Consider the following 22,504-nt stretch of genomic DNA (forward strand, 5'->3'; position numbering starts at 1 on the left):
CTTATACAAGTTATCCCTAATTGTTTCAATGACTGTAATAAACCCAATCAAAACAATTAAAAATATTCTGGGTAATGAAAATTCTATTTAACTCTGATGATTATCATAATCAAAGCCACTAGAATGAGTGAAAATGTTCAATTTCGTAAAATCAAGTCGAAACAAACTAAGTTTCAATTAGCAATTGTAGTAGTTATGGGTGATATTAGGAACCAATATGAAGTAGTAGGGTGATTTCAAAGTTTTATTAATTACATTTCTACCCCCAACTATCAGTTAAAAATGTTCGTCCCTCAATATGTGGAAGTCAATGGACCACCTCAGTTTAGACCCCGGGGCGGCCTTCAAATTTTATCATTTTTTTTTCTTCGACGTTTCGCTATCTAACGAAATTACAGGTTCGTCTTCGTTCGAAGTACAAATTCCAATTTACAACTCTGTTTTTGTTTTTATATATATAGAGTTTGCTTGCACCATATATTTTTTCTCTTTTCCTTCTTCTTCGATCTTCTTCTTCTCCAAGAATCTCGCCTACATTCTCTTGCTTTTTCTTCAAACAAACCTCTTCTTTGCTGATATAGAAATCGAAATCACAAGTTTTTTTTTGTTTTTTCTTTTGCTTCTTCCCGAGAAGCTTGGATCGAGCTGGTTTCACGGTACGTTACTCTCTGTTCGATCAACCAACCAAGTGTATGCTATAAAATGTTTCTGTGAAATCAAAAGTTTCTAAAAATTTGTCCTTTTTTGTTTTGTTTGCAGAAGCAAGCAAGAGAGGTTGTTATCGAAAAGCCGTTGACTTGACTTTTTCATTGGGGTGTTGTTGTGTGGGTCTCTTATAGTATAGTATGGTCTTGTGAGGAGGAAGAAATGTTGGATTTGAAGAAGGCTTCTTCACTCATCTTTTACCACAAAGTATGTCAATTGGATTAAGCTTAAGTAGTTATGGTTTTTACCATGTTCATGTGGGGATTCCTCTTCCTCTCTGTTTACTTCATTCCCAGATGACTTAAAAAAGAGTTTAGTTATTGGGATTCCTTTTTCAAGTCTAGTTATTGGGATTAAGCTTATCTAGTCATTATTCTTATACTAAAACAGCCCTTAGTTTTATTAGAACAATACATTCTCAAGTTATACGTTCTTTGTGGATTGATCCAACAGTTTCCATTAGTATAGATCTTTACTGCCTCCCTCATTTCTGCTTTTCACCTTAGTTTAGGCTCTAGTCTTTGGCTTGGGTATGGCTGAGTTTGTTCCTGTTTCCGGAGTGAAAAATCATGTCTTCGAGGCATGTCACCATGTTGTAAAGGCACTGAGGGCGTCTGATAACAACCTCGATGCTAACTTGAGAAAGCTCCTAAGTGACCTAGAGTCGCATCTGTCAACATTTGGGATTGCTGATACCAAGGTTGAAGATACAGGATTCTCTGAGATCGAGGAGAGACTCAAAGAAGCTGTGAAGACAATCCTCAGTTGGGAGACAACCCACTCTACAATATTGGAAGCTGGACCGTCTGAAGCTGATCAGTTCTTTCAAGCCCTGTATGATGTTCAAACAGTTGTTATGGGTTTTAAAGCTTTGCCCATCAAAACTAACCCGAAGGAGAGAGATGTTTACAACCAAGCTACGGTTGCTCTTGACATCGCGATGTTGAGGCTTGAGAAAGAGCTCTGTGATGTTCTGCATCAGCACAAACAGCATGTACAGCCTGAATACTTGGCTGTTAGTTCCCGTGGAAAGGATGTTGTGTACGACGAGTCCTTTGTCTCCCTAGATGATGAAGTTGTTGTCGAAGCTTCTTCCCACGAGGATGATGAACAGATATCGGAATTCTATAATTCTGATTTGGTTGATCCCAGCGTCCTTCCTCACATCAAAGCTATTGCAAACGCCATGTTTGCTTGTGAGTATCATCAAGCTTTCTGTGAATCTTTGATCAGCATTCAAAGAGAAGCTATGGATGAGTATATGGTCACTCTCGAAATGGAAAGATTCAGCTGTGTCGATGTTCTTAAAATGGGATGGGAGGATTTGAATGGTGCAATGAGAAAATGGACAAGGGTTGTTAAGATCATTTTTCAGGTCTATCTCCCCAGTGAGAAACAGCTCTGTGAACAGATCTTGGGAGACTTTGAGTCAATGTCTTCCGCGTGCTTTATAGAAATCTCAAAAGATACCGTTCTTTCTCTCCTTAACTTTGGTGAAGCTGTAGCGCTGAGATCTTGCCAGCCAGAAATGCTTGAGCGCTTCCTTAGTATGTATGAGGTTTCAGCAGAGATTCTCTTGGATGTTGATAACCTCTTCCCGGATGAAACAGGCTCGTTTCTAAGAATGGCATTCCACGAGCTATCAAAAAAGCTAGCTGATCATACAACCGCAACCTTTTTAAAGTTCAAAGATGCAATAGCCTCAAATGAATCCGCACGCCCCTTTCCTGGAGGAGGTATTCATCACCTGACCAGGTATGTAATGAACTACCTGAAGCTTCTCCCGGAGTTCACTGATACCTTGAACTCACTTCTTCAGAACATAAATGTTGACGACTCAATCCCCGAGAAAACAGGACAAGACGTCCTCCCTTCGACATTCTCTCCAATGGCCAGACACCTCCGGTCCATCGTCACAACTCTGGAATCCAACCTCGAGCAAAAAGCTCAGCTTTACGCAGACGAATCACTCAAATCCATTTTTCTGATGAACAACTTCCGTTACATGGTCCAGAAGGTAAAAGGATCAGAGCTGCGACACTTGTTTGGAGACGAATGGATCAGGAAGCACATCGCAAGGTATCAACGCGATGTCACAAACTACGAGAGATCCACATGGAGCTCTGTACTCGCTTTGCTCACAGACAACAACAACTCTGAAAGAAGAACACTGAGAGAAAGATGCAGACTTTTCAGTCTTGCCTTTGATGATGTTTACAAGAATCAAACCCGTTGGTCAGTCCCTGATCCAGAGCTCCGCGATGATCTTCATATCTCGACCTCTGTCAAGGTTGTTCAGTCTTACAGGGGATTTCTTGGAAGAAATGCAACTCGTATTGGCGAAAAACATATCCGATACACTTGTGAAGACATTGAGAATATGCTCCTTGATCTCTTTGAGTGTTTGCCATCTCCGAGATCATTGCGCAGCTCTCGTAGGAAATGATGATGAAGATGACTCAAGCCTAATGGACTCTATCTTTGTGCTTTTGATCTTTTGTTATTTACTTACTTATGCAGTGATGTGATTGATTACATGTAAATAAGGTTGTATAATTGTTATACTCCATTGGGGATGTAATTTGATTTGCATGATTTAATTAATCGGGGGTGATATGGTCCTCTTCGGTAGAAAACTGTTGAAACCACCAGTTTTAGGTATGTCCTGCTGCTTTTGCCAACATTAAAGCTGCAGTAGAGCTTTGATAAAATGATAGAATGGAGAACAACAGTTTCTGATGATATTATGTGGTGAGAGAATGGAGAACAACAAATTCTGAACCTCTGATGTATGGAACTCTTCAGTCTTCACTACTTGGCATTCATCGTACTACTCAACTCGATTTTAACATATGCAACAGCAAAAGTGTTGTTGATACGACATATTCCTTCTGAAATGCTTGTGTTTTCGTTGCTGGAAATGTTTAATACTTTTTTGTTTTGCTATTTGCTAAAAGTGAAGTTAGTGAGCCTGCAGTGGACTACTAATAATGACTCTTCGAAATTTTTGATGTGAGACCTTGCTAATGTCCATCTTTTCTTCTAGCGAGAAGCGTCTGAATTACAGGATTTTATGTGTGTGTCAAAGTTTGATATATACGAGTTTGGTATTGAATAAACTAGTCATTGACCGTTCGATTCCTGCATTCAAATATGACGCATATGCAAAAAGTATCTTTTACTGGTCCTGGCTGAAAGAAATATAGATTGAATAAGAAGATTCAACATCAATCTTTGCACATATCCCCATATATTGGACCATCACTAAAACGATAGAGAGTAATTGAAAGATGGTGAATGCTCATACCAAAACTTCATCTACTAAGCCAACTTGGTTCCAACAAAACAAAACAAAAAGTCTTCAAACTCTGGAATGGAAACAAAACTAGGGAAACTCCCTAAATAGCCTAAAACAGCCCACCCAGTTCCCCTTTAAAACCAAAGGTTGGTTCAGCAGGCAGTAGCAACAGCATTCTTTTCGACAGCTAACTCGTTCTCTTTCACCACTTCAGTCGCAACTCCTAGTGCTGCTACTTCATCTGAGGCTGTCGTAGACTCTTGGGGTTTCACAAGATTATATTTTGTTACATTGTTCCCCTTCTCTGCATTGGCCACCAAGGCCTGCACAAATACCAAAATCTGTTAGATATTCTCTTATTTCTGAACCAATTTCACCAAGACGTTGGTACCAGAGAGGATTGTTACCTGTTTTTTGATCTGCACATGTTTGCTTTTCCTCTCTTGAATGATCTTTTGGCGACTCTCGTAAAACACAAAATCGTCGAGGATACATGTCTTGCTTGCATGGTCCTTAAAAATCTTGATGACTTTAATTCCTTGCTCTAGCTTTACCTGCAAACAAAAAGGTCATTGTGGGTTCAAATAAACAATAGATCACCTGTTCGAATACAAAAAATGAAAGATAACACAGTAATCAGACATACTTCCTGTGTGTCTCTGCTATTTGTAACCGGCTTGTTCTCATTGTTCTCCAGAGTAATATGCCTCAAGGAGCTGTTAGGGATATCTTTAACGAAATGCCACTTAACAGGAAAGCAACCAATCCATTTGTCCTGTTGCCAGTACTCCACAGTCTTATTGAAATCGACTGGGCCTACCATCTCGGCTAAACCAACAAATTGTCCACTCGTGTTTACCTGTGAAACAGATGAAAACATCAGAACTCTACAGCAAAAAAATTGGAATACAATCCAGGGGTTGATGAAATACTGAAAGTTTGACATCCACTCACAGAGAAGAGTAGAAACACAGGGCAGCCATCCGACTTCTGTTTTGCCTCGTTATATGAAGCATCCAGCTTCTTGTTACCATTGGGAGTGCTGGACCAAACATTGTATTTGATACTTTTATGGATATCATCTTCACTATACGATTTGATGACAAAAAACTTCGCTTTTGAATATGTCTCAGGGAAATCTTTGTTATTGTAGTCCTTGGGCTCTAAAAGAGATCCATCTTCGCTGGGTTTCTCAGTTTCAGTAACAATGTGCTCCTTAGAAGAAACAGTCATCACCTTTGAACCCTCTAGGCTGTTAAAACCCTTCGCTCGTGGCCCTCTATTCAGCTCATTCAATCCCTCAATGTTTTCTTTGCCATATCCTTGAAACCCATTTCTTGTCTTGTAGGAATTGTTGTTGACCGCATACCAATTGGGCATGTGCTTCCATGCATCATAACCGTAAGAGCCATATCCATAGCCGTTCGAGTAAGGTCCACACATCCCATAATTTGAGTAAATGTTATCCATGTACCCATAAGATTGACCTGCACCAGCTGATCTTCCATGCTGAGTCTGCAAAATAAGATGATAATAAATCAATGAATAAACAAGTCCAGACTACATACCAAGTTATCATGACTCCAGCTGAATGAAGGGAAAAAAGGACATACTAGGTACTGATACTGAAGATTGCTCTTCCCTGAAGCATAGCTCCCACTGTAACCATATCTTGGATACTGATATGCTGGAGAATAGTACCCATAAGAGTAGGCACCTTTTCCATACGAACCCTTTGCGTTATAAGCTGAGTTTTGGTAACCAAGTTTCTTCGGGTTTGAAACCTTGTCCTTGGTTAAACCTCCATCTTTAGATAACAGACTAGGTTTACCATTCTTGGTAGCCTCCACTAGCTCTTCACTGAGTAAGTAGTCATTACCGTTTCCGCCGTAAGCCACCTGCAACAAAAACGGACACAAGCCTTCATAAGTCCAATCCAAAAATACCTCTTAGTGAACACATTAAGAGGAATGATCTTAAATTAATAGACAAAAACTCAGAGAAACAGGAATCAGAAAGGCTAACAGTCTCAATTACATGGCCAAAATGAAAAAAGAGCTAGGCCAAAAAAATGAGCACATATGAACAAAATACACATAAGATGAACACAGAAACATACCTTATTATCAGAATCAGGAGCCAAAGCCTTGATTTTTGGATCAAGCGACAAATTGTGAAGCATATCTGAAGCAACTGTATATATTTAAAGTCAAGGAAACAATTTTGAGAAACAGAACATCAGATCTACCATAAACCCTAAAAGTTAAAGTTTTTATAACAATACACGTAAAACTAACTACGAAAATCTAAATTCTATCGTAGAACAGGAAGATGTAACAACAGATCCAGCTAGAAATCAAGAGATCAACTTATATATTAAACCCTTTGAACAAAAAGAAAACTTTTTTCAGAGAAGCCTTTTGACGACATAAAAAACTGTTAAAGCGAAAACAAAAGAATAGAGAGAATTGAAGGATACGGTCAGAATTTGCCATGGCTGTTGTAGTTTTTTGCTTAGCGGCGGAAACTTGGTAAAGAAGAGAGAAAATAGCAAATGTGTGAGAGAGAGAGAGAGTGTGGGCGGACTGACTTAGCGGAGACCACAAAACCCTAAAAAGCTACAACATTTTTTTTTTTTGAGTATTTCATGTTTCGGGTCAACCCATTATTTAGTTTCGGGTCATGTGAGTCGGGTTACGCTTTCAGTGGGCCTCAAGTAAAAAGAGAAAACAGGTCTTATGAGGTAGATAAGGCCCATTCGCTATAGCTACTGAGCTGTCACGTAAAACAAATGACGACCTAATGATATAGCTTTTCCTGAACACCTTTTGATTGAACGGTCACGATTAACTTAGATCGTGCAACTTCGCTACATAAACCCTTTTTCACTCGGTCAAGTAGGGTTTTAACAAAATCGAGGAAGCGAAGTGTTGAGGTACTTTTTTACTCTTCAAGCTCATTTCTTTCTCATAAACCCTAGTTAGTTCTCAGCTTTAGCTGTTGTAAAAGGTTATCTCGTCTCTGATTTTGAATGATCTCTGTCATTTCTTCGCTTTTCATTTTCATCGATTTATAGTTTCGATCTTTGCTACTGAATGACATATCTGCTTTGTGTTTCGATTCTGAATTCACGTTTTGGTTCCTTGTAAAGTCTGATTAGGCAAAACGAAGAGTTTGAATTTAAAAAGCCTTTGATTTTAGAAAAGTATGAAACTTGCCTAGAGGAAATGATATGATCCTTACTTTTTAATTTGAGTTTCCAATGACTAAAGTATTTGTCTTTTCCATCTTAGATATCTAAAGGAGATGGCTTTTTTGAGTAAATTCGGGAACATATTGAAGCAGACGTCGAGCAAGCAACTCAATGCTCAGGTTTCTCTATCAAGCCCCTCGCTTTTTCAGGCTTTAAGGTGTATGTCATCTTCTAAGCTCTTCATTGGAGGTGAGTCTAGTCTAGCTTTATAAACTCTTTGGAAAATGAAGAATTGGTTACTTAATTTTTTGTTATTTCGTTACCAACTTTGTGGTTTTGTTTTCTTTTCTGTTGTAAGGTATGGCTTATAGCATGGATGAGGATAGCTTAAGAGAAGCTTTCACTAAATATGGTGAAGTCGTTGAAAGTAAATAACTGATCTGTTTACTATTCTTGTGAATGTTATTGCACTGTGTTAGTGAACAAATTAGGCACTTGTTTGTTTCGTTTGTTGCTTTATGCTAACCCAGCCTCTATGTTTTTACACAGCTAGGGTTATTTTGGATCGTGAAACGGGTAGGTCGAGGGGATTCGGATTTGTTACATTCACCTCTTCAGAAGCGGCCTCTAGTGCTATCCAGGCTTTGGATGGTCGGGTAAGTTCAATTGCTTATTTATGAATCTTTGAGAGAGTAAAAATGTCTTTGAGCTTTCTGGTGTCTCGTTGGGTAGACCTTTCATTTCTAATATTCACATTCACAGTTTTTAATATTTTCGTATCTGATATTGGAAGTTTTGTTTTGTTGAGTTTAACATTCATTGATAAATTTCCCTGTTTGATCCATTGCCTTAATCTTCCCTCAGGATCTCCATGGCCGGGTTGTTAAAGTAAATTATGCAAATGATAGAACAAGTGGTGGTGGTTTTGGAGGTGGGGGCTATGGAGGCGGCGGCTATGGAGGTGGCGGTGCTGGTGGCTATGGAGGCGGCTATGGCGGCGGTGGTGGCTATGGCAGCGGCAATGCTGGAGGGTATGGCAGCGGCAATGCTGGAGGCTATGGCAGCAATGCTGGAGGCTATGGCGGCAGTGCTGGTGGCTATGGCGGCAGTGGTGCTGGTGGCTATGGAGGCGATGCTACTGGTCACGGAGCTGGTGGTGGTTATGGTGCAAGCGGTGGATATGGATCTAGCGGCAACACTTATGGTGAGGTTCCAAGTGCAACTGCAGGGGCTGTTGGTGACTATAATGGAAGTAGTGGTTATGGTAGTGCCAATACTTACGGTAGCAATAATGGTGGGTTCGCTGGAGATAGCCAGTTTGGAGGAAACCCTGTTCCCAACAGCTCGCAATTTGCTGGTGACAATACTCAGTTTGCTGCCGGTAGCCAATTTGGCGGTGAAGATCAATTTGGAAGCATGGAGAAAAGTGAAATTAAGATGGAGAATGGACCAGTGGAAGGAGATTTCGAAGATGACACTGATGTTGCCAAAAGAGCTTGAAGCAAGTAGCAAAAAATGTTTCAAGACTTGGTTTAATTTTTATGATTAGTGATAGTTATCTGAACTTTCCTGAGGAAAACACTTCATCTAGTAACAATCTGCTATTTCTATCTTGAAAATAAGTTGTAGTTTGAGATTGTTTCTGAAGGTATCTATTGAATTTTAAAACAAAAATGTGAGCTTTGTTTCAGCTTTTCTTATGGTCTACACAGTAAACACTAATCAGACTTTAAAAATTCCGAACTCTGATGTTGCCTATGTTACAGCTTATGTTCAGTTTCTTCCATGAGAAATAGCATCTTCTGAGCATTCAACACAACAGGAGACCCTTGTTTTGTTTTCTCAACAATCTGCTTTATCAGTTGCTTCTCCATTTCACTCTCAAAGTCGCTACTTTCTTCTCCTTCGTCTTCCATACCAATAAGGTCTAGCAGCTCCTGCTCCTGCACCTTCGAATCATCCTTCTGATGGCTCCAAGGTGAACTTTTGTTTGTTGAAGAGAACTCTTCTTGATGAATCCCGCTCTCTTGCATTTCCAACTGTAAATCATCATCATCATCTTCCGAGTCATCGTTTATTTTCATCAGTTCGTCGTAAGACTCATTGAATGCATCAAGTGCTTCTCCAGTTAAGTTCATAACCAGGGGTTGGATCTCAGCAAGATTAGTCTTGGTGTGCTCTATAGCAACTGGGATTTTCGAGTCACTCTTATATGTCATCACTTCACGGTGTTCCCATAACCTTGACCATGACTTCTTGCTCTCTGATTCCATGACCAGCTGCTCCACCTTCCTTTGGCTCTCCTGGAGTGCAGACTCGAGCTCTTCAATCCGTTTCTCAAGACGTGAATTGATAACTTTATGCAATCGCAAGCTCAATTCACGAGGTGAGACAGCATAGTTTCCTGAGTCAGGCGTGGAGTCACCACTTGGGTCTAGGTTGGAATCAGGTTCATCTAAACGCTTCCCTTTAACCCGATCAGCTCTCAGTTCACCCTGTGCAAATTCTACCTCACAATCCGGCTCCATCTACAAAAAAGTTTAAAGTAGAAATTACAATATTAAACTTTGAAATTTGGTGATTCAAGGAAAGCAAAGCAAATAGCATAGTTGAAAAGTGCAGACAACACACCTCGATCAAATCAGAGAGCCTTGTCTCAATGTTGGAGGAGTTCATGTTGATTTCTAGCCTTTCAAGTTCAGCTTCAAGCTCTGCTTCAATATTACTTATAGATTCTGAATTCTCAGCTGCCTTTGCAATATCTATCTCCTTCACTATTAACGAGTCTTTCATCTCGAGCTCATTTTCTAAATCATGCACCAAGTTCTCTGTTTGCTTCAGCTCTTGTTTGACTTTGCTCACTTCGGCTTGGTTTGCCATGAACGAGGACATGATGCCAATCGAGATACCTATTTGTAGCAACACTGTTGCATCACCTAGTCCTGAAAAAAAAAGAAACTCAAGTGTCATGAACAATTCTTTCAATCTTCCAGCATAAATAATTACAATCTAAAGAATGCAACAACATTACCATGCTTTCTACTCTTGCTCGTCTCATTTCCTACTCTTCTCTCAACCGAAGACTCCAATCCGGAGAATTTGCAACTTTGTGTAGCCTGATCTTCATTGAAAGTAATATGTTGGCTCAGCCACAGCGAATCTGCAGTGCTCTTGCTAATGACACGAGTACCATCAGTCACGAGTAATGGCCTTGAGACTGAAGCGTGTGGTGATGTAAACGGGCTAGTCATGTAATCTTCCATGGTCATTTGCTCTCTACGAAACCGAGACATTAAGCAACTATCCAGGGAACTCAAAGGTTTGGTTAATCGCCTGTACCGCTGGTTTCTCCTAATGGATGTTCTCTGCCTAAATGAAGAAGAGTCACCTGCAAGAGTACCACTGGGATTCCAATTCCCATGTTCAAGCTCAGAGAACTCTGGCATCAAGCTAAACAAAGAATCTGAATGGTTAGTATCGTAACATCCCAAATTCTCCCCACTCGTAGATGCATCTGGATTTTCCCAATCTGATATCATTTTCTCATCCCCAAGCTTGGTTTCATTAGTCTTCTCGCCTCTTACTAATCTGCTAAGCAGGCACCTATGAGGAGGTTTGGGATTCACATCATCCGAAGAAGATTCAAGAATGCTACTTTTACCTTTGGTCACATTCTGCAATTGCTTAGCTATATACCCCGTAGCAGCAGTCGCAGCGATTAACCATATATCCATTTCTTAGTCTCTTGTCTTGAAGAATCAAGAGAGCAACACAAAACTGAACATTAGATACTCCACTTCTTCATTCCAATGAAGGAATTCCAAATTCATATCGAAAGCTCAGAGCTTTAACTTGTCAAGTACAGAGACTAAAATCCTAATCTTATCTAGCAAATTCACAAACGAACTCTCAACACGAGGAACCTCAAGTTGCGACCTAGAATCCCGTATACAAAATGTAGGAATCAGGTTGAGAGAGCAAAGCCCAAAAAAAAAAACCAAACTTTGTAGCGAACTATCCCGAAATCGAATTACTGAGCAATACCCATCTTTCAAAACCAAGAAAGCTTCGATTTTTCCGTCAGAGATAAGGTGAGGGAACAGACAACGTGTACCCTTTAGGCAAAAACTGCAAGGAACGAAGAGAAGAAGAAGAAGAAGAAGAGAGAGACCTTGGTTGTGTAGCTTGAAGAATTGATCAATTAACACCAATGGAGAAGCTCAAGGTCTAAGATATCTTCTAACAATCGGAGAAAAAGTGGAATCTTTGTCGGAAGTGGGTACAATCGAATCTATCAAATTAAGACAAGACGAGCTCACGAACGAACGGCTCTGTGTTTTTATTTATTAGTAATTATCTTTCGATAGGAGCTTCGTTTATACAAGAATAACGGACGATACGGCAAGTAATTTAGTGAGAAAAAAAAAAAAAAACTGTAAGGTTATTATTAAATTCCCAAATATCAGATAATAATGTTTTAAAAAGAAAAAATAAAAAGAAAAAAAAGGTTAAGTTGTTGAATAACCCAAACAACTACGAAACAACAAAGATATTATTATCATTTTGCCCATTTCCCATATTTAAGACGAGAATTCAAGTGATGTACAGAACTCAGAAGTTAATATGGAAATAGTCTTGGATTGAAAATTCTTTGATACAATTTTGGAGTTTGACAATTAATATATACAGTATATGTTAATTTTAAATGATTTAACGTTAATAATACTAACTATAGTATAAGAACAATAAAAATATTTTTTCCGGTATATAAAAATACATATATATATATATATATATATCCTGCCGGTATGTTGAGCATTACATAAATAGATATATCACGTTTTAAGTCGTTCTTTTTTTCAATTTTGTTTTCATTTTTATGCCAAATTTTGTAAACACTAAACTGCAACAATGTTTATTTTATACTATCTAAAAGGATACTGTGACCGCTGACCGGCAGTATACTGATATGCATTAACCAATGGAGCTTTTACTACAAACCATACAGATACAGAGTTTATGATCCTACTACACAACCCACATAAACTAGACCGAATACAGCTTCACCATACCGAAGCATTAGTACATAATACATTAATTAACACAGCCAAGTGACATACTCAAAAGTCTCGCAATATTTCTTAACCAGTGGTTTTTTTAAACTTAACGAATAACTCAGAAACCTAAAGCTCCAATTCGTGAGCAGTTTTTGGGTAAATAATAATACTTCAGAGAGGTTTAGACGCAGCTTCGTCTATGTAAGCCTCAGCTTCTTCTTCAGAGACTCTTCCTCCTTCCACAAGTCCCCTTATTAAAGTGTAGGCATAGGCTTTTGCAGGAGGTCTGAGAGGGAACTCACCGGATTTGAACTTCTCAGCCACAGAATGCGTGCAACTGCAAACAAAAAAAATGAGGTTAGTCGGCAGTTTAACTCTGTTTTCTCAGCAGCAAAAGAGAAAAAGAATAATGAAAACTTACGTCATTGTAAATATAGGAATGTCGCATTCTTTCCCCAAGCAGACAACAGATCCATACCAACTATCCTGTAAACAAATGTGTATAAGTGTGATTATTACATGTTTCTATTAGTGTGTATCAATCAACATTTATAATCTGACTAACCGAAACAGCTTCAGGTATAACGGCTCCTTTGTTCTCTGTTAACTGCAGAGCAGCTAGATCAAAGACTGGAAAATCAGTATCTACACTCAAAGCATTTTCTTGACGCAGAACGTCGTTGAACTGCTCCAGCCTGTTCAAAGAAAAAACCACAGATAGGGAATAAGTAGAAAAGATCACCAAATGAATTGCATATGGAAAGTGGAAACTGACATGAAAAAGTGGTGGTACACTTAACGTGATTCTGTACAAACACATGTGAGTTTGATCATTGGGACTAGCAAGGGGATTGGCGAAAGCAACTCCGCCTGCACCCCACCTAGCTGTATGTTCACGGCCAAAGAACAATCTATGTGCAAATGTTTTCCACACTATTTCCTTTGGTGGACTTTTATCTATTGAACCAACACATGCCTTTTTCAATCCATCGACCTGAAAATAAATACAGACAGCCATATATGTGTCAGTAAAGTCCAAAGCTCAGACCCAACCATAATATAAAGCAAAACAAAACAGGGTGATCACTTACCTGTCCCCCTTGAATATAGCAAAGAAACCTTGGTTTCCACATGTTGGATCCAAAAGACGCATACCAAACCTCAACCTTTGCGAGATCAGCTCTCCAAGATATAGATGCAGTCTCTACTTGGTGGTTTTCAATGCTGAGTTTCGACATCTGATCCTGGAGTCCCTGAGCGTCGTCTTCAGTTTCAGAGTCGGAGTTTGAAACCAAGATAATCTATAATGAACAAACAAAATTAATTCTGTGATAAGAAGACATACAGAAACTGTCTCGAAGTGGTTGCTAAGTGATAAACAATGAAAATGAAAATGGCTGACAAAAAGAAGGGTGCCCTACTGGGGTAGGAGGTTTCTGATTAATCAGCTTCCACGATAATTCATCTGCAAGTGAAGGCCAATATGCGCATAGCCTTTTGCGTACCTGAACAAACATATGAAACAGATGAGTTTTGTCAACTAGTAACATGGGCACTATATAATAATATAAATATATATGACCGAAAAAATAGCTGGAAAGAAAAATAAATTGTTTCAGATTATGAAATGAGAAAGTAATTAAGAAGATAAGATGATATCGAGCCATACCGCATGTATGACACGCCATGTAGACTCCAATGGGTATGCTTCGGAAGAAGCTTGAATTTCTTTGTCTTCAAGCAAAACTTGGACACATGCAAGTGAAGACTTTGCTATTGAGTCAAGATTGTACCCTCCCTCTAATGCCATCACAATCTTCCCATCTGCAAACTCCATCAGCTGAGAGAACATTGGTGAAACAGAATGATATCAAATCCAAGTACATAGCTCTGGGATAAACAACCAGCTAAACCAAGAAATGTTATTTTCAATGCTGGAGACCCGTGAAACGCAAATACAAACAATGAAAAAAAAAGAGGGAGTTCAGTTCAACACCAACCTTCTTCAACATAACTGAATATCCATATGGTGTCACGAGACAACCTCCGAGGGGATCACCAACAGCTGTTAAGAGGAGTTTTAAAAGGTTACAAACCTCTGAACGTAACAAAGCCATGGTAAAAAAAATGCATAAAACCATATATACCTGCATTAAATGCAGCTGAGAGTAATATAATATCAGGGTTAAATTCTCTCGCCACAGGAATCAAGATATGGTCCCATGCGGCAAGATAATCTGCATCTGCACATCGTCCTTGATCCCATGGAACGTTTATGTTAAACCCTTCACCTGGACCTTCCCCAACCATGTTATAATCTCCATCATCCCCTGCAGGATAGAAACTTCCATACTCATGCCTAACCACAAATGCTTTTTCAGTTATTTTCCAAGTATAAATAATGACAAGCGGGTTCAAAAGAAGAGTAGACAAAGGTCACAGTTACATACCTATGAACAGAGAAAAATAGTACACGAGGATCTTTCCAGAACATCTTCTGTGTACCATTTCCGTGATGGACATCCCAATCAACAATCAGAATTTTGTTGACACCTAAATCCGGCTGCATTCAAGAAAATCCAAAAGAATTAGGTAACAGGCACACCAAAAGAATTTGAATGTAAGTAAGAAAATACAACGACGACATCTCAAAAGTCAATAGAAGTCTTTACTCTTTCGTTTAGCAAATAACTAGCAGCAACAGCAACATTGTTGAATAAACAAAAACCCATGGCTTCATCTGTCTCAACATGGTGCCCTGGGGGCCTGACAATAGCAAAGCCAGAATCTAACTCTCCTTGTGCAACTTTTTCTGCCACCTATTAATTTGCAAGAAAATATTGTTACATATCAAAATATCTAGCAGGTTGTTTTCTATCTTCCAATAAGATAGGAACACGTCATCTGTACGCATTTAGTGTTGTTTGTTACCTTAACAACAGATCCAACTGCAAGATATGCGGCTTCAGATGAACTTCCGTTGAGATAAATCGAATTCAACTGTGAAGCAATCTTGTTTCTCTGATAATCTTTCTGTTTTGTGCTAAGAGTCTTAACTAGATTAACATGGTCCTTTGTGTGAACCAATTGGAGATGCTTATCAAGAACCACACATCTGCAAAACAGCAAAAGAAGAAAAAAAAAAACAAAAATTGTGAATAGTATTACTAAACTAATGGGCTGCCAAATTACTCTAATGAATAGTCTTAATGAGTGAAAATTAAACAAAAGTGAAAACATCGAGTCAATAGAGGAAACACACCTTAAACCCTATATTCAGTAGCATAGAAACAAACTAACAAAGAATAAAGCCGGCAGGAGAAGAGAGAGAGAAGGATGAACCTTTGAGAGACCCCGGCGAGCTGAAGCATCTCCCATATAACTCTGATGCGGTTGGGAAACTCAGGGTGATCTTCACCGTCAGGTGTGTCGTCGTAAACAAGACCCACCTTTCGCTCGCTTTTCCCGGCGACTTGATCACCGTCCATATTATCGTAGTTTTTCCGGAAAGATTCCCCGGCCATGGAGAGATGTGACAGTCTTATCGTTCGACGAATGTGTGAAGAAGATTTGAGTCCATATGTTTTTTTTTTGTTTGGTCTATTGAACTCGGCTCTCAAGCTTCATAACCTAGTAATATATTTTTGTTTTTATTTCTCTATTTTTCCTTTTTACTTTGGCACGTTGTAATCGTTTTGTTTCTTTTTTCTTTTCTTGGACAAATCGTTTTGTTTCTTGTAAATGGACATTAGAAGGACGAAACGAAAATATCTCCCTATTAATAATTCACATGTGCAGGAGGAAAAAGTTCTGAGAGTAAATATGTATGTTGGTTCCAATCCAAGAACCATATATATCGTATGTGCAGTAATAAGAGTACTCGATGATACTAATAAGAGGTTTAAATCAATAATATATAAAAGATTTGTTTATTTCATTGGACGTCGATCGGGGAACGTCATCAAAAACACATCATTTATCCATCCATATCATTGTTTTCTGCCCATTACCAATAATAGACTTCATAATTAAACCCAACTCTAAAGAGATCCATTTCATGCATTATTATTATATTTCGCCAAGCATATGAAGGTCTTTGTGCCCATTTTTGCCTCCATAAAATCCTTACTGGAAAAACACCTAGCTTAGTTTGTACACTCTTGATAATATAGAGAACTCGGCACAAAAAGCAGTAACCTTCAGGCTTGTTTAGCGAGTAATGCCCGATTGCTAATGTCACAGAAACCTAAACCACCCTCTTTAGATTGACACATCTTTTTCCATGAAACCAAATACATCTTAATTCTTTTTTTCCTACTCTTGAGTTCCACCAAAAATTCGTCACTGCACTTGTTATGTATATCTCTTTCTTGAACTCCTGCAACAGGGTTTCAAGATCGGGCTTGAGATCTTCCGAGTCCATGTCTTCATCTTCTGAGTCCATGTCTTCATTCTCAAGTCAGGCTTCTTGATCTATTTTCTTGGAGTTCCTTATCTAGGCGTTCAGCTGTTGCTACCGCTTCTATCTCGCTCCCGTAGCAAACTCTCAATCTTGGCACAAATACCAAAAAATTGCATTCTAAACAAAATTATACATCAAAAACGTAAGCCGAATTCATAATATTGATTTGCATTCTAAACCTGCATTTAATACAAACCATACAAGGTTTAATGATCTACACAGCCCACATAAAAGCCTAAAACCGAAGATAACTAAAATACAGTATACATACACGAGTTTGCTTAGGGAGCAAACTCAAAGCAACGAGAGGAAACAATCTTTCTTTCAAAAGACATACTCATAAAGTGGACTAAAATCTTGGACCATTATCTCGTGTGCCCTTTGACCAAAAGTCTTATTCGCTGCTACCCTCCACTATTCTAATTACCCTTTGACAATTTGTTGACCAATTTTGTATCATTTTTGCCCCTAAAAAATAATAAATAAATTAAATAAAAGAGAAAAGGAAAAGCATGTGTGGAGCCCACCAACTCCAATCGGGACCGACCCCATCAGCATCCTCCCCTCCAATCGGAATTTCCCTCTTTCCACTCTCTATTGGACGTCCCTCTCTATTTCACATGATTCAATTAGAGCTCGGACCCTATCCTAAAGCAGAAGATTGAAGCTGAGGTGATTTGTTATCCTTTTTGTTTTCAGTATACTTATTTATAGTATATAAAAAGTGGTTGTTGTTGTGTTATTCGTCCTTAAACAAACAATTAGGGTATATTGTGTGGATATTTAGGAATAAGATTTAGCTTGAATGCTGATAGGATTTATTCTCATTTGTAATAATAGTCGATATGGGTTAAATTTGGTTAATACTACGTGAATTTATACAGTTCAATCGAGCTGAATCATAAAGATTTTTTCTGAAATTAGTAGTTTCGATGTAGTACAGCTGGTAGATTTGGTACAACTTATAAGGGTACAACTGTTATTACTTGGTATACATGATACGGGTACAACTAATATGACTGGGTATACTAGATATGGGTACAGCTGGTAATACTTGGTATACCTGATACAGGTACAACTGGTAATACTTGGTATACCTAATACGAGTACAAATGGTATAACTTTGGTACAACTTGGTAATACTAATTACATGACAGAGATGGTAATGTGATCTTTTATTGTATTTCAGGTAACAATGAATAATAATCGTCGGATCATCATTATTTATGATTATGGGGGACATTATGCAACGACCGGAAATGAACTAAGATGGAAATCAAGAGGAAAAGTTCATCAATCTCTTAGAATGAAGACATCTATTGAGGAGGTCACTTATTCTGCATTGGTGAAGAAAATATGTAGAAAGGCAAGGGTTGATGAAGATATGATTGAACTGAAACTGAGCTACGTTCCAGAATTAGTGGATCCTAAGAAACCGATATATATACATGATGATGAAGATGTGATGTGTTATTTGGAAATGAATCAAGATAAATTCCAAGTTTTACATGTGGAAGTCGTGAATGATGTTGAAATAAATCAGGAGCATGAGCAAAGTCGAGGAAGTGTAGGTTGTGCACTTAATGAGGAGTTGATTTCAAGTAGTAGAGCAACAGATGGAAACATGATTTGTGAAAGTGAGCCGTCTGAACGTCATGAGATGGTGGACAATAGTGATGGGCAAGGGATCATGACTCTTTATGAAGAACAGTCTGAAGAACGAGTAATAGTAGATAATGGTGATATGCTTGAAGGTGTTGAGGTCACACCAGTTGTAAAACGTGAATGGGAAGATGGTATGAATTTGATTATTCGTCAAGAATTTGAAAACAAGCAAGCAATTAAGGATTTAGTTGAAAAAGCTACACATAAGAACTGTTTTGAGTTTGTTATTAAGAAGTCGGATACTATGTTGTTTGTGGTTAAATGTTGTGAGTTTAAAAAGGGTTGCAAGTGGTCATTAAGAGCTGCAAGGAATGGGAATTCTGATAGTTTCTCGGTCAGAACTTATAACAAGATGCATACATGCTTACGGTCAGATACAAGTACAATGAGGAATAAAAGAAGAGGCACACCGCATTTAGTTGCATATGTTTTGCGTGAAGATTATCCATGTTTGATAGACACTCCAACACCCAAAAATCTCATCCCTTTGGTTCAATCAAGAGTTGGTGTTGTCATACTCAACCGCAAATAGAGGGAAAAAAACTAGCTGGATATGATCTTCGCGGAACTCTAGAGGATAGTTTTAAGTTGATGCATTGTTATATGCACATGTTGGAGAAGGTGAACCCAGGTACAGTTTATTATGTTGAATTGGATGAAGCTCAGAGGTTTAAGTACTTATTCTTCGCCTTGGGAGCGTGCACTGAAGGCTTCAAAGCTATGAGAAAGGTGATCATTGTTGATGCAACGAGTATTAAAAATGTATATGGTGGAGTACTACTTGTGGCTTCAGCTCAAGATCCGGATCATCACCATTATCCGGTTGCATTTGGTGTAGTTGATGGTGAGAAAGATCAAGTTGGACTTGGTTTTTTAGCAAGTTGAAGACAGTTGTACCAGATTGTCCTGAACTGGTCTTTTGTTCTGATAGAAATTCCAGCCTAATAAAGTCAATAAGTACGGTCTACCCGTTGGCTCACCATGGGAATTGTATTTATCACTTGTCCCAAAATGTTAAACTGAGTTGCAAAAACGTGAACAGGGATTTAGTGGCGACCAGGTTTATGGAATGTGCTAAGGCTTACACAGAGCCTGAATTTGAGAAACTCTATGCTGATTTTATTTTGAGGTATCCAGCTGCAGGAACTTATCTTGATGAACATGTAGGACAACAAAAATGGGCTCGATGTTACTTTCCAGGAGCTAGATACAACATAGACATGACAAATACAGTTGAATCTATCAATGGTGTCTTCAAAAACGCAAGGGGATACATGCTATTACCAATGATTGATGCGATTGTTGCTAAAGTGGGTGAATGGTTTAACAAATACAGGAAGATAGCCATAGAGACGCCAAGTGAGCAGAAATTGGTCCCTTATGTTGAGTCATTGATGCACACAAGGTGTTCAGAAGCAAAGCTCTTACCGGTTATTGAACTAAACAGTTATTTTCTGGAATATAGTGTTACTGGAGTTGATGGTAGTAGTTATGTGGTTGATCTGAGAAGTAAAACTTGCTACTGCAAACATTTTGATATTGACAAGTATCCGTGTGTGCATGCTATTGTTGCTGCCATAGAAGCAACAAGGAACGCAGGAAATGAGATCCAATTGCATGAGTTGTGTAGCAAGTATTATTGGATGGAGCAGTGGGTATTAGGTTATTCAAGGACGATATATCCAGTTCCTATTATGTCAATGTGGATGGTTCCTGATGATGTACGTGCTAAGACAGTTCTTCCCAAGTTTTATGTCATAAAAAGAGGAAGAAAACAAACAAAAAGGATTCTGTCAACTGGAGAACATGGACGCAAGAAAAAGAAAAATTCGAATAGGAGTTGGTTTGATAGTGAGGGTTCTCGGGCATAATTGTTTTTTTTAAGTAGTATCTTGTTTGGACAACTAAGTAAGCCTTTTTTCTTTATGGTACAACTTGAACAAATTGAATTTGTTTTATGTTATATTAATATGCGGTGATTTGTTTATGAATTAGTAGCAAATATAATATAAGTCTTACTTAAAAAGAACAGCATTATTAGTTGATTTATCAAAAAAAATAAGTACATATAATATAAGTCTTACTTAAAATACGTACTTATATAATATAAGTTTTACAATTATGATACTTGTAGAAAACTATCAACAAAAATAATTTAATAACAATACATAAAAATATTTACTTTAACATTTTCATAATAGAATTCATTGTATTCTAGATTTATCATGAAACACCTTATACTTTAAAAGTTACTTCCTCATTGTAAACTACATATAATTACAAAAGCTAGGAAATTTTTGTTTGACAACATATAATTGCATGTACATGTGCCAAATATACATTAATTAACTAAAACCATGTGTGCAACTAAAAATATTTAGATTTAAACATGGTATAACTAAATTTTTTTAAAAAATCAGAAGTGTACAACTTGGCACAATGGGTACAATTTCAAAAATAGGAACAACTTGTGCATTTTGACGGCTACACGTGTACAATTTGGCGGCTGGACAGGAATACATGAGGATCACGTGTTTGTTGTGTGAACCCAAATTATGGGCTCCAAACGATTATGGGCTCCAAATTTTGGTAATTTGAAATTTTGGTTGTGCAATTGGAGGGATAAAGGAATTAAGGACTCCAAACGATTTATAAAAAAAATCCAAAACGATTAACGAAAAAAAAAATCCTCTCCTCCTAAGTTTTAGGTTTTGCGATTTCTGGAGAGCTAAGTCATCGGAAATGAGCAACGACTCTGGAGCATCGGAGATCTCATGTGGTAATTCCTCTAACCGAGCAAGATTTCCTGGCATTAAGAAAAAGTGTCATTGTGGCTCGACAATTGTTGAGATAATCTCTCGATCCACTGCAAACCCCTACCGTCGCTACTACCGTTGTGCGTATGCATCACAGAGAAGGGTAAACACGTTCTCCCTAAATTTCTTGGATTAACAATTGTTCCAATTAATTCATCAATTGGTATTTTTGCAATTTCTGAATGTAGCTGGTGAACGATACCCATGTCTTTAAATGGGTTGACGAAGCATTGGTTGATGAGGTACAACAATTGGATTTTCAAGTGGGTGTTCTCGAAGAAGAAGTTAGCCTGATGAAGTTAGATAGGATGAGAGATATGAAGGAAATTAGAAAAACGTGTCTACTCATTTTCTGTGGATGTCTGCTAATCGTAGGTTTTGGAATTTGGTACAACTAAGTAAAACTTGTACTTTCTACTAGTACAACTAAGTATAACTTGTTCTTTGTACTAGTACAACTAAGTCAAAACTTGTCTTTGCATTATCTATTGTTTCTTATTTTCTAAATTTCATAATTTATTGAAGACAACAATCCCAAAAAAACACATCCCATGAACAAAGAGTTCACATATAAAATGACTCAAACAAGTTGTACATAAAACATAATTAAACATTCCGACCAAGTTGTACATAAAAAACATAGTTGTGCCGACCAAGTTGTACAAAAAAACATAGTTGTACCGACCAAATTGTACTTAAAAAAACGTAGTTGTACCAAGTTAAACATTCCGAGTACTTAACAAAAGAGTTCAAATAAATTGACTCAATGCAGATTAATTTTTGCCACTCTTCTGCCTTGTGACAACGGGACTACTCCTCATGACAATGGTTGATCCCTTCCCCTTCTTGCTTATAATCTTCACCTTTTTACCTAGTTGAGCCTCTGCTACAACGTCTTCTCCATGTTCTTCTTCTTCTCTTGTTCTTTTTTTTTTCAATGGTATCTCACTAGACCTTTCGTGCTTCCTTCACCATGTTCCTCTTGGGCCACATCCTTCTCAGTTGCCTTTTCAGCTTTCTCCTTCTCAGCATTTTCTTTTTCCACTTTCTCCTTCTCGGCTATCTCCTTCTCCGCATGTTCTTTCTCAGCTTGTTCCTTCTCGGCTTTGTCCTTCTCCGTCTGTTCCTTAACAGCTTGTTCCTTATTAGCTAGTTCCTTCTCAGCTTTCTCCTTCTCAGCATTCTCCTTCTCTGCATGTTCTTTCACAGCTTAGCTTGTTCCTTCTCAGATTGGTCCTCATCATTCTCAGGTTGCTCATTCTCAGTATTCTCAAAGATAGGTTGCTCCTTCTCAATTTGCTCATTCTC

General features: G+C 38.2%; 5 protein-coding genes across 6 annotated transcripts; 2 read left to right on the top strand and 3 right to left on the bottom strand.

Annotated features, from left to right (window-relative positions):
- LOC104726690 (exocyst complex component EXO70B1-like) lies at positions 326 to 3,336 on the top strand. Its single transcript, XM_010445615.1, has 2 exons — positions 326 to 656; positions 760 to 3,336. The coding sequence occupies exon 2, from the start codon at positions 1,238 to 1,240 to the stop codon at positions 3,149 to 3,151; it is 1,914 nt and encodes a 637-aa protein (XP_010443917.1). The 5' UTR covers positions 326 to 656; positions 760 to 1,237; the 3' UTR covers positions 3,152 to 3,336.
- On the bottom strand, positions 3,894 to 6,614 carry LOC104726691. Its single transcript, XM_010445616.2, has 7 exons — positions 6,483 to 6,614; positions 6,123 to 6,196; positions 5,617 to 5,901; positions 4,958 to 5,518; positions 4,650 to 4,862; positions 4,411 to 4,557; positions 3,894 to 4,326 (listed from the first exon to the last, which is right to left on the bottom strand). The coding sequence occupies exons 1-7, from the start codon at positions 6,496 to 6,498 to the stop codon at positions 4,156 to 4,158; spliced, it is 1,467 nt and encodes a 488-aa protein (XP_010443918.1). The 5' UTR covers positions 6,499 to 6,614; the 3' UTR covers positions 3,894 to 4,155.
- LOC104726693 (glycine-rich RNA-binding protein 3, mitochondrial-like) lies at positions 6,857 to 8,939 on the top strand. Of its 2 annotated transcripts, none has more exons than XM_010445619.2 (5): positions 6,857 to 6,938; positions 7,297 to 7,445; positions 7,555 to 7,623; positions 7,746 to 7,852; positions 8,061 to 8,939. In XM_010445619.2, exons 2-5 carry the CDS (start codon positions 7,310 to 7,312, stop codon positions 8,694 to 8,696), a joined length of 948 nt encoding a protein of 315 aa, XP_010443921.1. In that variant the 5' UTR covers positions 6,857 to 6,938; positions 7,297 to 7,309; the 3' UTR covers positions 8,697 to 8,939. The 2 variants fall into 2 exon arrangements, with proteins under 2 accessions (XP_010443921.1, XP_010443922.1); XM_010445620.1 differs by lacking the exon at positions 6,857 to 6,938 and adding an exon at positions 6,942 to 7,012.
- LOC104726692 lies at positions 8,836 to 11,559 on the bottom strand. Its single transcript, XM_010445617.2, has 3 exons — positions 10,228 to 11,559; positions 9,828 to 10,138; positions 8,836 to 9,724 (listed from the first exon to the last, which is right to left on the bottom strand). The coding sequence occupies exons 1-3, from the start codon at positions 10,928 to 10,930 to the stop codon at positions 8,957 to 8,959; spliced, it is 1,782 nt and encodes a 593-aa protein (XP_010443919.1). The 5' UTR covers positions 10,931 to 11,559; the 3' UTR covers positions 8,836 to 8,956.
- On the bottom strand, positions 12,147 to 15,874 carry LOC104726695 (histone deacetylase 5-like). The gene is made up of 13 exons (XM_010445622.2): positions 15,596 to 15,874; positions 15,185 to 15,368; positions 14,926 to 15,072; positions 14,704 to 14,816; positions 14,401 to 14,612; positions 14,254 to 14,318; positions 13,923 to 14,093; positions 13,675 to 13,758; positions 13,345 to 13,554; positions 13,054 to 13,247; positions 12,819 to 12,948; positions 12,675 to 12,739; positions 12,147 to 12,590 (listed from the first exon to the last, which is right to left on the bottom strand). Exons 1-13 carry the CDS (start codon positions 15,775 to 15,777, stop codon positions 12,425 to 12,427), a joined length of 1,923 nt encoding a protein of 640 aa, XP_010443924.1. The 5' UTR covers positions 15,778 to 15,874; the 3' UTR covers positions 12,147 to 12,424.

Source organism: Camelina sativa, chromosome 11 (genome assembly GCF_000633955.1).
Source record: "Camelina sativa cultivar DH55 chromosome 11, Cs, whole genome shotgun sequence".
NCBI classification, from domain to species: domain Eukaryota; kingdom Viridiplantae; phylum Streptophyta; class Magnoliopsida; order Brassicales; family Brassicaceae; genus Camelina; species Camelina sativa.